We start from the raw sequence: 14,936 nt of genomic DNA on the forward strand, positions 1-14,936 counted from the left end.
TGTTCTTCCTGAGATAGTCTGCGTAAAATGGGTATTCTTCAAAGACGTCATGGCGTCATCATTAATAATCTTTGCTCTGTTACCCATTATGTCTAATAATTTTTCGGTTTGGATAAAAGTTTTCAAGAAATCTATTTCCTCCTAGCGGCTTTATTAACGCTGTTAACCTGTTGCCGCTCCGGTTATCTTGTTGGATTCTCTGAGTCTGCCGTAATGTTCCAGCTTATATTCTGCCGATATTCTCTATTCCAGAGCTTGAGCATAAAAGGAATCACCGCTGTCATCCAGAATTTATTTTGGGCTGATTTCCTTTCTCGAAGCGGACATCTGCCTTCGAAAAAAGGCAAAGCACCCTTCCTGAAAAGCTCCCCAGTGGTTGAGCTAGCAGTGAAGTTGGCTTGCCGAAACGGTGGCCCTGGGTTCGATTCCCACCAGAGGTTTCGATTTTTCCGCATTAAATATAAATGGTAACACAATGGACTACAAATTGTCAAAGTGAGTCCGAACGCAGGCAGTCACTATTACCTTACCTGTGTTTACCCTCCATCTTAAAAAACACAAATTATTCTTTGTCTGATAACCTAAATTCATGAAAACTAGGTCAACTTAGTCTTAAGGCATTTACACTTAAGGCACTTATTCCTAAGACACTTATACTTAAATTAGTTTAATTATCCAGTATTTTGGGAACCGGGATTTAAGTGTCTGACTTTTATTAACCATAACAACTTTAATTACATTCTTAACTCAATGAAAGCCGTCAACTACACTTCACACAATGTAATACTATCACAAAAAAAAACCAAATTCTAATCTAGCTATCCCCCACTCGACGTCACCCGACTTGAATCGTAAACAACTGAAAATATTGTTGGTTCATCGACATCAACTCAAGTCTCTGATCGAGGTTTTTTGTAATTTATCTTAATATTTATTTATTGATATAAAACCACTGATAACAATGCATGGTAGCAAAAATAACAGCAACAATAAAAAAGCGGTGAGATTGTTTAAAATCTCACACTCATCGAGAGTTTCCTAAAGCATAATTAAATCATGACCCCGGACAAGCGGTAGAGCATTTACACTCATTTAAGCACTAAAGGTACCGAAAAAGGGGTACAAATCATCAAATGTTCTGTCTGCTATGCCTACACTCACACACAATGTGATTTTGATTGGTCAAAAATGGCAAAAAAAAAAACAAAGTGTTAATTAATAAAACAAAAACATGATAAAATCGGCACTCTTCATTTGAAATTGGGAGTGAGTGTGCGTGTTTGTTTATTAACACTTTTCGCATTTGTGGTTTGCTTTCTTTGCCATTGTCATTGTCTTTCTCACTGTTGTTGTTGTTGCTGTAGCTGACTGGGATTTTGTGAGATTCGTATATGTGTTTGTGCTCGTTATGAGAGCTGCCGTCTGCTCGTTCGTTCTTTTTCTGTGTGTTTCAAGATCGTCAATTGTTGCCGATTGATATATGTGTGTATGTATGTGTGCTTGTTTAGCAAACCCCTAGTAGGGTTCTCAAATTTAACGAGAACTCCAAACAAGAAGAGCCAAGGCATGAAGTGGAGCAACACTGAGATAGAGAGAGGGAGAGAGAGAGTGCGCGCTATCGTAACGAACTTCTACTCTGTTTGCAAATCGCTCGCAAGGCGATAAAAGTCACCGGCAATGATAATTTGCAGTTAGACCTTAACGGATTTTGCAAACGTCTACAACGTCAGTCCATAACGTAACGGAAGTGGCAAACGAAACGGATACGGAAATAACCGAAATACAATAAAATCGGAATATTTTTTATCATTTAAAAATGCATAGAAATTAAAAAAAAAATAAATAAAAAATTGAATAAAAAAAAACAATTTAAATCCTTAGGGATACAAAAATATTTTGTCGAAAGATAAGAAAACAAAAACCATGGCCGATCGCTTTCAAATTTCCAAAGTGAACGGTGGTGATTTTGAACCCACCAATATCACCACCATCTGTGAAAATAGTAGTGATCCAAATTCTAATAATAACAATGGTGCCAGTTCTCCACCACCACAAACCACCCCCCATTATCAACAACATCCTGCACCGCGTAAAAGCTCTCGCATATCCTTTCGGGGATTTGGCAGTATTTTTTCCAAAGACAAAGAGGATCGAAAATACAGTTTAGGCCAGTTGACACAGTAAGTGTTGGTGTTTAAAACTTAAATTTTATTTTAAAGGATATTGAGAAATAGAAAATAAGGAAATTAAGAACAAATATACAAAAATGTAAGCAAAGTGAAAATAATTACCAAAAAAAATTTTTTGAGGAAAACTAAACAGAAACAGAAAATCCTACGGTCTACAGTCGGACAATATCCGATTGTATGAATTATTTTTTACAATCCAATGGAGGCCACCGTAAGACAGAAGTTAGCATGTCTGCCTATGACGCTAAAAACCTGGGCTCGAATCCTAGCGAGAACATCAGAAAAACATTTTCAGCATTGGTTATCCCCTCCTGATGCTGGCGGCATTTGTGAGGTTTTATGCCAAATTAAAACTTCTCTCCAAAGAGGTGTCGCTCTGCGGCACGCCGTTCGGACTCGGCAATAAAAAGGAAGACCCTTATCGTCGAGCTTTGAATCGGACAGCACTCAGTGATATGTGAGAAGTTTGCCTCAGTTTCTTGTTGGAATGTTAACGGGCAAAATTTGCTATTTTGGTTATCCCCTCCTAATGCAGGCGACATTTGTGAGGTACTATGCCATATTAAAACTTATCCCCAGAGATGTGTCGCACTGCGGCATGCTGTTCGGACTCGGCTATAAAAAGGAAGGCCTCTTAGTGAAGCCCCGATTCCTAAGTGGAATGTTCATGAGCAAATTTGCAAAAAAAAATGGAAAAAAATTATTTCAAGGTCGACAAAAAATTTAAAAAAACCATTAAAGTTTGGAAAAAGTATAAAAATGTTTAAAAATTTAAACAGAGGTCATATTTCTTTATAAAAAAAATCAAAATTCCAAAATACCAAAAATTATCTTGAGCCAAAAAATAAAAAAATTAATAAAATTTTTTAATTATCGTTAAATAATAAAAAAAGAATCAAAAACGTTTTAAGTTCGGCTGGCCGAATCCTGAGAACCCACCACAAATGATTCTTCTAAAAATGTACACATGTGTTCTTTACGATCAAATTTCTGCCAAATCAGGCAAAAATTAAAACTTCTAAGGGCCATAGAAGACTAATCGGGAGATTGGTTTATATAGCAGCTACATCAGGCTAATGACCGATTTTTACCATACTTACCATGAATGTTGGAAATCATAATTAATCACTACGCTCATAACTTCAATCAGTTTGGACAACAATTGCGGCTACTAGAGGCTCAAAATGTCAAATCGATAGATTGCTTCATATTGGAGCTATATTAGGTTATACACCACTTTGAACCGTACTTGTCACGGTTGTCGGAAGTCGTAACCGAACACTACTTGCAAAATTTTAAACTAATCGGATAGTAAATACAGCTTCTAAGGGCTCAACATGTCAAATCGGGAGGTCGGTTTATAAGGCAGCTATACCAGGTTATAGACCGATTTGAACCGTACTTAGCACCGTGATTGGAAATCATAAAAGAACAACACATGCATAATTTCGGCCTAATCGGACAAGAATTAAAGCTTCTAAAGGATCAAGATGTCAAATCGGGAGGTCGCTTAAAATAGTGAAAAATATGCCGTATGAGAACGGATAGAGATATATATTTGAAATGTTTAGAGCTGAGATGTTAGCGAGATCGTCTGCAAAGGTTTCAAGGCCCTAGGTTGTTCGGGCGCACATTGAATAAAAGTAAAGTAATAATTAGTAAGATAGAAGTGTCCTTAAGAAACCAAAAATAAATCCTGCCAGAATTTTCTTACAAAAATTCCCAAAATACCCCATTTGGACAAAAATGGTTTCAAAATAGGCATTTTTTTAGCAAATTTGCTGTAGAGGCTATAAATATTGTTAGGTGCAAAAGCGTGGTTATCCCCTCCTAATACTGGCGACATTTGTGTGGTCCTATGCCATGTAAAAACTTCTCCTCAAAAGAGAGGTTGCATTGCGGCACGCCGTTCAGACTGGACTATAATAAGGAGGGCCCTTATCATTGAACTTAAACTTGAATCGGACTGCACTCATTGTTGATTCCAAGAAATTAAGTGAAGACTCCTGATCCAATGCCTCCATCCTTCCATCGAGTTGCGACAAGGGTATAGCGCACTCAGTCCCCTTTTGACCCTTTCTTCAACGTTTCTTCTCCAACTTAGCTTCTGGTGAAGTAGAGAACGGTAGGTCCACCTCACCCAGGTAGGTCCACCTCACCCAGGTAGGCCCACCTCACCTTAAAAACGGGTCCTGATGAAAAGGACCCGTTCTGTCATTCTGTAATTTATGGAGGGTATGCTAATCTAGCCATTCCGTTTGTAACGCCTCGAAACATTGATCTGCGACCCTATAAAGAATATACACATATATATATATGATCGTCTTGAGCGGGCTAAACTATTTTTGGGAGTGTTTTTAGTTGTTAGGTTCTCAGATCAATATTTCCATGAGTTACAAGCGCGATGACGAATTTAGTATACCCTCCATTTTATGTTGGGGAGTATAATAAGTAAAAAATAACTATCTATTAGTTTCCTTTGTAGTGTAAATTATAGGAAATATCTATAGCCACTACCAGGCATGATTCAGTAAATATAAATGGCTAAAGCAATGAGACCACAAGCGGTATATATTTAATCAAGCTATATTTTCACACGGGTTTACCCCCATACACTTTGTATGCTGAAAATTACATAGTTGCTCATACGTACCAGCAAAAATGTGATAACAATAAAATTAGAATAAGTCTCAGTGACAGATTTATTACAGTGAGACATTGACTTTATTTATTAGATGCAATGACTTTCTGCAAAGGTTGGCTAGTTGGGCGTAATAAATAATTTCGGATGAATCAGCAAGGTTTAGGATCTATATATGGAATGGCATTAACTTTAGTGTGTAAAATAAGTAAAAGCGTGAAAAGGGTCGAATCTTATATACCCTACAACGTGGATCGCATTTGTCAAATTTTTTGAATAACTCTTTCAAACATATATATAAGCTATATGAAACGATATGGACCATACTTGTCTTGCCGTACAAGTCATAAAAAAATATTACCTCAAAAATTTCAGGCAAATTGAATAACAATTGCTCCCTCAAGAGGCTCAGAAACTCAAATTGGGAAATCAGTTTATATGGCAGCTTTATCAGGTAATGAACCGATTTAGTTCGTACATGGCACAGTTGTTGGAAGTCATACCAAAACAACATATGCAAATTTCAGCCAAATTGGATAACAATTGCGCCCTCTAGAGGCTCAAGGAGTCAAATCGGGAGATCGGTTTATATGGCAGCTATATCAGGATATGGACTGATTTAGACCATACTTAACACATATGTTGGAAGTCATACCAAAACGATATGTGTAAAATTTCAGCCAAATTCGATAAGAATAGCGCCCTCTAGAGGCTTAAGAAGTCTAATCGTGAGATAGGTTTATATGACAGATATATCAGGATAAGGACTGATTTAAACCATAGTTGACACTGTTATTGAAAGTTATACCAAAACGATATGTATAAAATTTCAGCCAAATCGGATAAGAATTGCGCTCTTTAGAAGCTCAAGAAGTCTAATCGGGAGATCGGTTTATATGGCGCCTATATCAGGTTATAGACCGATTTGTACAATACTTAGCACAGTTGTTGGATAGGAATTGCGCCCTCTAGATGCTCAAGAAGTCAAGATCCAAGATCGGTTTATATGGCAGCTATATCAAAACATGGACCGATATGGCCCATTTACAATCCCAACTGACCTTTACTAATAAGAAGCATTTGTGCAAAATTTCAAGCACCTAGGTTTACACCTTCGAAAGTTAGCTTGCTGCGATAGACAGACGGATGGACAGACATGGCTAGATCGACTTAAAATGTCATGACGATCAAGAATATATATACTCTATGGGGTCTTAGACAAACATTTCGAGGTGTTACAAACGGAATTATGAAATTAGTATACCCCCATCCTATGGTGGAGGGTATAAAATAACTCTATTCCCCTGACATAATTAGATCCACAAAGAAAGTACCATAATTTACACTTCGGTACCTGAATGTACAAAAAACTTTCTAGTCGACCATTCTCCCTAAGTACGTTATAGAACCTAGAGTAGTATTAAAAGTACATGTAAAGGGTGATTTTTTTGAGGTTAGGATTTTCATGCATTAGTATTTGACAGATCACGTGGGATTTCAGACATGGTGTCAAAGAGAAAGATGCTCAGTATGCTTTGACATTTCATCATGAATAGACTTACTAACGAGCAACGCTTGCAAATCATTGAATTTTATTACCAAAATCAGTGTTCGGTTCGAAATGTGTTCATTCACCGTAACGTTGCGTCCAACAGCATCTTTGAAAAAATACGGTCCAATGATTCCACCAGCGTACAAACCACACCAAACAGTGCATTTTTCGGGATGCATGGGCAGTTCTTGAACGGCTTCTGGTTGCTCTTCACTCCAAATGCGGCAATTTTGCTTATTTACGTAGCCATTCAACCGGAAATGAGCCTCATCGCTGAACGGTGAATGAACACATTTCGAACCGAACACTGATTTTGGTAATAAAATTCAATGATTTGCAAGCGTTGCTCGTTAGTAAGTCTATTCATGATGAAATGTCAAAGCATACTGAGCATCTTTCTCTTTGACACCATGTCTGAAATCCCACGTGATCTGTCAAATACTAATGCATGAAAATCCTAACCTCAAAAAAATCACCCTTTACATTTTAGTACCTGAATGTACGAAAAAACTTTCTGGTCGACCATTCTATAGTACGTAATACTAGTACCTAAATTAGTACTAAAAGTACATTCTCCTGTTTTCCGTACGTCTTTTTCCATCCTTTTGTTTATGATGCCATTTGTGCCTATTATGGACTATGATAAATCACAATGTTCTATTTTGTACTATTTATTACCCAAAGGTACGAATTTCAGAAAACTCTCCTAGGGCCCAATATACACTGCCAAAAAACAAATGTATCCTAATTATGAGAGCTTTATATCAATCCGTTAACTACCAATTTGTAAGATATAGTAGCTTGATTTACTAATTTCAAAACAATATTCTATTCGCCCGATAAATTCTGTTAAGGAGTTACTATGTCCAAAATTCTACTCAATCTGTAGAAAAAGTACCATTTTGCTCGTTTTTGTACCTAAATGTACTAACATTAACAAAACTCCAAGTCGACCGATATAGTTTGCCAAGGTGTGCCTACATATCAAATTTCAGAGCTCTAGCTCAATCTGTATAGAAAGTTCCATTTTGTACTTTTTAGTACCTAAATGTTCGAATTTCAAAAAAGTCTTCTTCTTTCCCGCGATACATACTCTCAAGGAGTAACAGCATTCCGATTTTGAGAGCTGCGGCTCAATCTTTAAGGAAAGTACCATATTGTACGTTTGATTGAGTAACTTACAGTACAAATTTCAAAAAATTCTTATATTCGGCCAAAATATGCTTCCAAGATCTACCAGTATCCCAAATTTCAGAGCACTAGCTCAGTTCGTAAAGAAGGTACGAGTTTTTACGTTTTAGTACCTTAATGTACTAATTAAAAAAAAAATTTTAGCCGCCCAATATATACTGCCAAGATGTAACTGTATCTCAATTTTCAGAGCTTTAGCTCAATCCATAAAGAATGTACCATTTTGTACGTTTCAGCATCTTAATGCACTAATATCAAAAAATCTCTCCTGCATCCCAAATTTCATAACTCCATCTCAATCCGTAAAGGAAGTACCATTTTGTACGATTTGGTACGTAAATGTATATTCTCAAAGTGTATCTGCATCCTAAATATTTAGAGCTCTAGCTCAATCCGTAAGGAAAGTACCTTTTTGTACGTTTTAGTGCCTAAATGTACGAATTTCAAAAATAATCTCCCAGTCGCCCCATATATACTCTAATAATAATACCAAGGAGTAGCCGTATCCCAATTTAAAAGCTCTAGCTCAATGTACCTAATAGTACCAATTACAGCACTATAGTACGTTTTCTTCCACTTCTGGTACGATTTGTTGCGGCGTATTCAATTTCTTCGAGATCACGATCATTTTTATCAAATGGCTTAATTCTACCTATCGCCTTTCGGTATGGCCGAAGATAAGCTGTTTCGTCCTTTTTGGTACCAAAACGTACGTATTTAAAAAAAAAATCATTTAATCACCCACCATATATTTCCTAGTTGTACATAAATGCCAAATTTCAGAGCTCTAGCTCAATCGGTAAAGAAAGTACTAAATTGTACGAGATTTGGTACTTACGTATTCAGCCGTTTCGAGAACAACTCTCCACAGTTTTTTCCCACCCTCATTTTAACCCAACATCATCCTCTAAGCAGAATTTCAAAATTATAGCTCTATTTAAAGTTCACTCATTTCGTACAATTTTGGTACTTAAATGTAAAAATTTCCAAAAACTCATACAATCACTCAGTTTATATTGCTATAGTGTACCTAGGTATCAAAATTCAGTGCTCGAGCTAAATTCGTAAAGATGGTACCAAATAGTACCTATTTTGGCACTAATCGTACTATTTCTCCTACTTTCGGTATCAATTTGGAAAATATTTTTTCAAATGCAAATTTTGCCCATGAACATTCCACTAAAGAATAGGGGCAAACTTCTCAAATATCAATGAGTGCTGTCCGATTCAAGTTTAAGCTCAATGATAAGGGGTCTTCTTTTTATAGCCGAGTCGGCATGCCGCAGTCCGACCCTCTTTGGAGAGACGTTTTACATGGCATAGTACCTCTCAAATGTTGCCAGCATTAGGAGAGGTAAACCAACGCTAAAATTTTTTTCTGTTGGTCTCGCCGGGATTCGAAGCCAGGCGTTCAGCGTCATAGGCGGACATACTAACCTCTGCGCTACGGTGGCCTCCAAAATATTTTTTCACCAAATCTTTTTTTTTCGAGAAGCTCTTTCAAATTCGTTTTCTACAAAGATTCACCATTCCGCACTAGTTGGTACTTTTTAGTACCTAAACGTACGAATATTACAAAATCCCGTCTTAGCAAGCGCCTACAATCCAAGACCCACATTAGTGCCAAGTATCATGGTTGTGGCTTTAGCCGTTTGGGCTGGGCGTTGTCAGTCAATCAGCCAGTCAGTCAGTCGCGAAGCTCTTTTATACAAATAAGTAGGGGCTTAAGAATAAAAAAAGGGTTCAAGAAATCAAAACAGGGGATCGGTTAATATGGGGACTATATAAGTTCATTGACCGATTCAAATCATACTTGACACAAATATTGGAAGCCATAACGGAAATCCGTGTACCAAATTTCAGCTAAATCGGATGGAAACAGAGAGGACCTCAACAAGTCAAAACCGGAGTCGATTTATATGGGGCCATATCCAAATCTTAACCTAAATGGCCCATTTGCAATCCCCAACGATCTACATCAGTTAGACGTATCTGTTCAAAATTTCGAGCGTTCGATCGCATTCGTGATTTTGATAGACGGACGGACGGATATGGCTAAATCGACTAAGAATGTCAAGACGATTAAGAATACATATGGGGTCGCAGATCAATATTTTGAAGTGTTACATATGGAATAGCTAGATAAGTATGACCCATCCTATGAGGGTGGGTATAAAAAGGAAATCTAATTTACACTAATTATACCATATATAAAAAACTAATTTGAATTTGAAGTTTTTGTTCAAATAGGGATTCGACTCGACAAATGTGATCAGTCTGTACCTTGATTACAAGAATTGAAGAATAGATAGACAGGAGTGATTAATTTGAAGCAAGAAATTAATATAAGTTCAATGACTTCCTATATACCTAACAATAGATCCAGCTCTTCTCATTCTAAGTTCTGAAAATAAATGTGCTAAGTTCTACCTACTACCCTGAATAGTATTGAATGCTATAAAAGTTTATGTAGTCGTTTCTCATGTTTCATGTCCTACCCCAATAATACCAATGTGAATATTAAATGCTTTCTCTGCTTTTTAAAATCTTAACACTCATAACTTGACTATTTGTTGTTGTTTTTTTTTGCTTCTTCAACTACCTACATTTTATCTTTATGAACTGTATTTCAAAAAACAGTCCATAAAGATAAAATTATCCAATTAAGCAGCAGTTAATTGTTTATTGTTTTATTAATATTAGTTTGTAATCTAGATTTTGTGAAAAATGTCAACATAATTTATTAAGTCTACACCATAACAAGGCGACTTATACTAATCACGTCATTGCGTTTGTAACACCTAGAAATATTGATATAAAGCCCTGTATAAAGTACATATACTCTTGATCGTAATGATATTTTCGATGTTTTTCCGTCCAACCACTACCCTTCTAATGCTTGTTATTGAAGTAGGTAAGTTGGGATTTTAAATAGGCCAAATCAGTCCATATTTATTATGGTTGCCTATCATGGCTGGTTAATGAATTATATTTACATTATTTCTCCCAAAGGGGCGAGTGTCGAGCATATGACCATGAAAATGCCCATCTTTAGATAATGCTCCCATAAAAAGTGATATCATGAGTATACCTCTTGACATTAGAAATTTTTGTTTTGAACTTAAAATACTTGTAACTCCTTAAAGCATTCTATTCTACTCAAAAAAAAACTGATCACAATTTGAAGGACTTGCAAATTTGTAAGCAAAACTGTACATGAAATTCTATAAAAAAAAACTCCATTTTAACTTAAAATGCTTGTAACTACATATATAATGTGCCATCAGGATCAAAGGCTGTGTATGCAGAATCTCTATATCTATCTGACTGTCTGTCTATGGTTTTTCTCGACTCCGTGTACCCTATTTGTTCCTTTAAAATGTGGCATAATATATTTTATTGTATGACTTCCGTAGTGTGTTCCCAAAGTCAGCAATATTTCCTTTCTTTTATTTGTAGTTAAGGTCATTTTCGTAGTTGAAAGAAATTACTCGTTGGAGAGCAAACTAACCGTTGACCTCACGTGTTTTCATTTCGCTCCTCAAAAAATATCTGTATCTTGGAATAGGTGCTAGCCTTAACGCAAAAATTTTTAAAACCTCTCAATAATAGCTACGATTGGATCATCCACTAGGCGGTTGATGATCTGTGCCTGTTTCCAAAGGAGCGGTAGATCTAAAGGCCATGAAAAGGCTCAGAATGGATTCCAAAGAACCACAACTGCGATGGAGGCATTAGACCACAGCATGACCTACATGTGTAGGTGCATTGACACCTATAGTCGAGAGTAATGCTTCAAGCGCACAACCAACCGTCGGCTTAACAAACAAGGAAGAGGCGAATAACCCTGAGGGATGCGCAGTTCGTTTCCAGCCTTAAAGTAAAGGTGGTGTTTCCTTTTTAAACTCAGACAGCCACAGTGTCAATGAAACGGTCTTCGCAGCCCAATCGGGAGATGAGATCAGTGGAATGACGGCAATAGTGGGTAGCGAGGATATGCTCGTAGGGATATTACTGACATTCCAACCAATTCTACAGAAGCTGGAAAGAGAATCAGGTCACCCTAAAAGCAGAACACTGTCATTTGAGTTTGACTGAAAAGTCGTCAAAAACTCGCCTTGCCATATAGAGAACCATAGGTACTCAGTATTTAGGCAGGATCCGGTAAAAGAAATTTCAATTTTGTCGCTTAAACGCGAAAGCTGGACAACAAAGTGCCCGTAGCTGCTGCCATCCTTACGACTGTGACCGCAGTGCTTGTAAATCCATAAACCAGTTAGGTTAGGTAAGAGTGGCAGTCCTACCACATAACGACAGACCTAGATTCCTGGCAGGAATAGAACCCACGACCCCTGCGCTAGTAATCCAAGCACGCTACTCATCACCATGGATTCAGCTTAAAATATATCTATCAAGAATACTTTTTTTTCAGACTGTGTAATCAACATTACCTGGAATATTGAGCATTGTTTCGAGAATCGACAGTCGATTTCCCTTAGCTGCTGCCATCCTCACGACTGTGATCGCAGTATGGCGAACAAACAAACCATTCTATGTATCTGGCTGACCATTGGGCACAAGGTGTGTTTTTGAATCTACGTCCACCAGACCACTAGAGGGATCCTCTAGAAGGATCCGATTAAGCTGAAATAACTTCTGAATCGGTCTAAAACCTAATATAGCTCCCATATAAACCGATCTTCCGAATGGCCTTCTCAACATACGTACCAAATATGGCTCGAATCGGTCCATAACCTGATATAGCTAATAATAACACAGCAATTCTTATCCATTTTCCTTTGTTTGCCTATAAAGAGATACCCGGCAAAGAACTGGACAAATGTTATCCATCGTGCATATGATTCGGCCCGTCCGAACTTAGCACGTTTTTACTTGTTATGAAATTTCAAAATTCTTGTTTCAAACCTGATATGCTTGTAACTCCTTATTTATACATCTTTTCGGAAATCAGGTCCCAACTTGGTCCATAGAGAGCATGTAGGCTTATGACGCTGAACCCCCAGCTACAAATCCAGGAGAGAAAATGACAATCACTTTTTAGCAGTAGTCATCCCCTTACTACCATTGGTGACATTTGTATTCAGGCATCCAGCCATTTACAACATCTTTACAAAGAGGTTGCTCCAAGAATCGTTCCAAGCATGGTCTCAATCAGTCTATAACCTGTTATTAAGCCCCTAAAAGCCACAGTTGTTATCCGATTGAGCTGATATTTTGCACGTAGGGTTATGTTGTGACTTCCAACAACATGACATGTATGGTCCAAATCAAGCCCCAATTTTTTACCGATGGACCTAAAATTTTACGAATTCCAACAATTGTGTCACGTACGGTTCAAATCCTTTGTATAAACTTTTAGCAGAATCCATGGTGGTGGGTTCCCAAAATTCGGCCTGGCCCGTCTATTTGGTATAGCGACACAGTTGATAAAAATAAGTTGTGTTTGTATGAGGGGCAGAAAAACCCCAATGATCAGCAAAGTAAAGAGGCTTTGTGTGATGGCAAAAGTGTGATTGAAGGACAAAGCCACACGAAGTTGTTTACACTGTGCATATTTTTCACTATTTTACTAGCAGGATTTGTGAATGGGCGCATCTTCTTTAACTGAGTCAGCACGTGTACGTTGTACATTTTTCAAAACTTCCAAATTAATGACTCCACATCAATGAGGTTTCTGTAACAAAATCATCCCCAACAGGTAGCCAACGGAAAAACACACATTAATAAAAAACAGAGTGGCTACAACAAAAATCAATGGGCAATTCAACATAAATTTATGAGAGCTTATTAGTTTAAAATTACAAAACCTTTTGTTTCTCACTAATTTTCTTTAAATCTGAGAGTCATAAAAAGTCGTAAACGATTTTTCCAAAGATGATTCCTTGCTTAATTGTTAATAAAAGAATATAAACCGATTTTTATGATCAATATCTCATTTTGTTCATAAGTTATCAGGAAATAATTTTTAAAAGTCAAAACCATCACCCTAGTAAGTAGATGTCCGGTTAAGAAGTGTTTTTGAAGGTGAAGTGTCCTTGCATACTCTTGGCCCTGAAAGTAGATGTAAGATTCGTGCTCTCTTCTCAAATAACTTTTATTTGAGCCCCCTATTACCATGGTTGGTAATTATGTTCAAATGCTTGGTTTAACTATTGGATATTCCATGGTTACGTTTTTATACCCTCCACCATAAAATTGGGGGTATACTAATTTCGTCATTCTGATTGTAACTACTCGAAATATTCGTCTGAGACCCCATAAAGTATATATATTCTTGATCGTCGAGAAATTTTATGTCGATCTAGCCATGTCCGTCCGTCTGTCCGTCCGTCCGTCTGTCTGTCGAAAGCACGCTAACTTCCGAAGGACTAAAGCTAGCCGCACAAATACTTCTTATTAGTGTAGGTCAGTTGGTATTGTAAATGGGCCATATCGGTCCATGTTTTGATATAGCTGCCATATAAACCGATCTTGGGTCTTGACTTCTTGAGCCTCTAGAGTGCGCAATTCTTATCCGATTGAGATGAAATTTTGCACGACGTGTTTTGTTATGATATCCAACAACTGTGCCAAGTATGGTTCAAATCGGTTTATAACCTGATATAGCTGCCATATAAACCGATCTTGGGTCTTGACTTCTTGAGCCTCTAGAGTGCGCAATTCTTATCCGATTGGAATGAAATTTTGCACGACGTGTTTTGTTACAATATCCAACAACTGTGCCAAGTATGGTTCAAATCGGTCCATAACCTTATATAGCTGTCATATAAACCGATCTTTGGTCTTGACTTCTTGAGCCTCTAGAGGGCGCAATTCTTATCGAATTTGAATGAATTTTGGCACGTAGTATTTTGTTATGATATCCAACAACTGTGCCAAATATGGTTCAAATCGGTTTATAACCTGATATAGCTGTCATATAAACAGATCTGGGGACTTGACTTCTTGAGCTTCTAGAGGTCGCAATTACTATCCGATATGCCTGAAATTTTGTACGACGGATTCTCTCATGACCATTAACATACGTGTTTATTATGGTCTGAATCGGTATATAGGCCGATACAGCTCCCATATAAATCGATCTCTCTATTTTACTTCTTGAGCCCCCAAAGGGCGCAAATCTTATTCGAATTGGATGACATTTTACACAGGTCTCCAACATGTAATTTAATTGTGGTCCAAACCGGACCATATCTTGATATCGCTCTAATAGCAGAGCAAATCTTTTCTTATATCCTTTTTTTTGCTTAAGAAGAGATGCCGGGAAAAGAACTCTACAAATGCGATCCATGGTGGAGGGTATATAAGATTCGGCCCGGCCGAACTTAGCACGCTTTTACTT

General features: G+C 37.4%; 1 protein-coding gene across 1 annotated transcript in view; it reads left to right on the top strand.

Moving 5' to 3' along the window:
* Positions 1 to 1,692: 1,692 nt before the first annotated feature.
* The window catches only part of LOC106086244 (bumetanide-sensitive sodium-(potassium)-chloride cotransporter), a 39,499-nt gene continuing 26,255 nt past the window's right edge, over positions 1,693 to 14,936 (top strand). Inside the window, exon 1 of the mRNA XM_059362341.1 lies at positions 1,693 to 2,180. Within this exon, the coding sequence (XP_059218324.1) occupies positions 1,924 to 2,180 (257 nt within the window). The 5' untranslated portion in view covers positions 1,693 to 1,923. The remainder of the gene's footprint in view (positions 2,181 to 14,936) is intronic.

This window comes from Stomoxys calcitrans, chromosome 2 (genome assembly GCF_963082655.1).
Source record: "Stomoxys calcitrans chromosome 2, idStoCalc2.1, whole genome shotgun sequence".
Lineage (NCBI taxonomy): Eukaryota > Metazoa > Arthropoda > Insecta > Diptera > Muscidae > Stomoxys > Stomoxys calcitrans.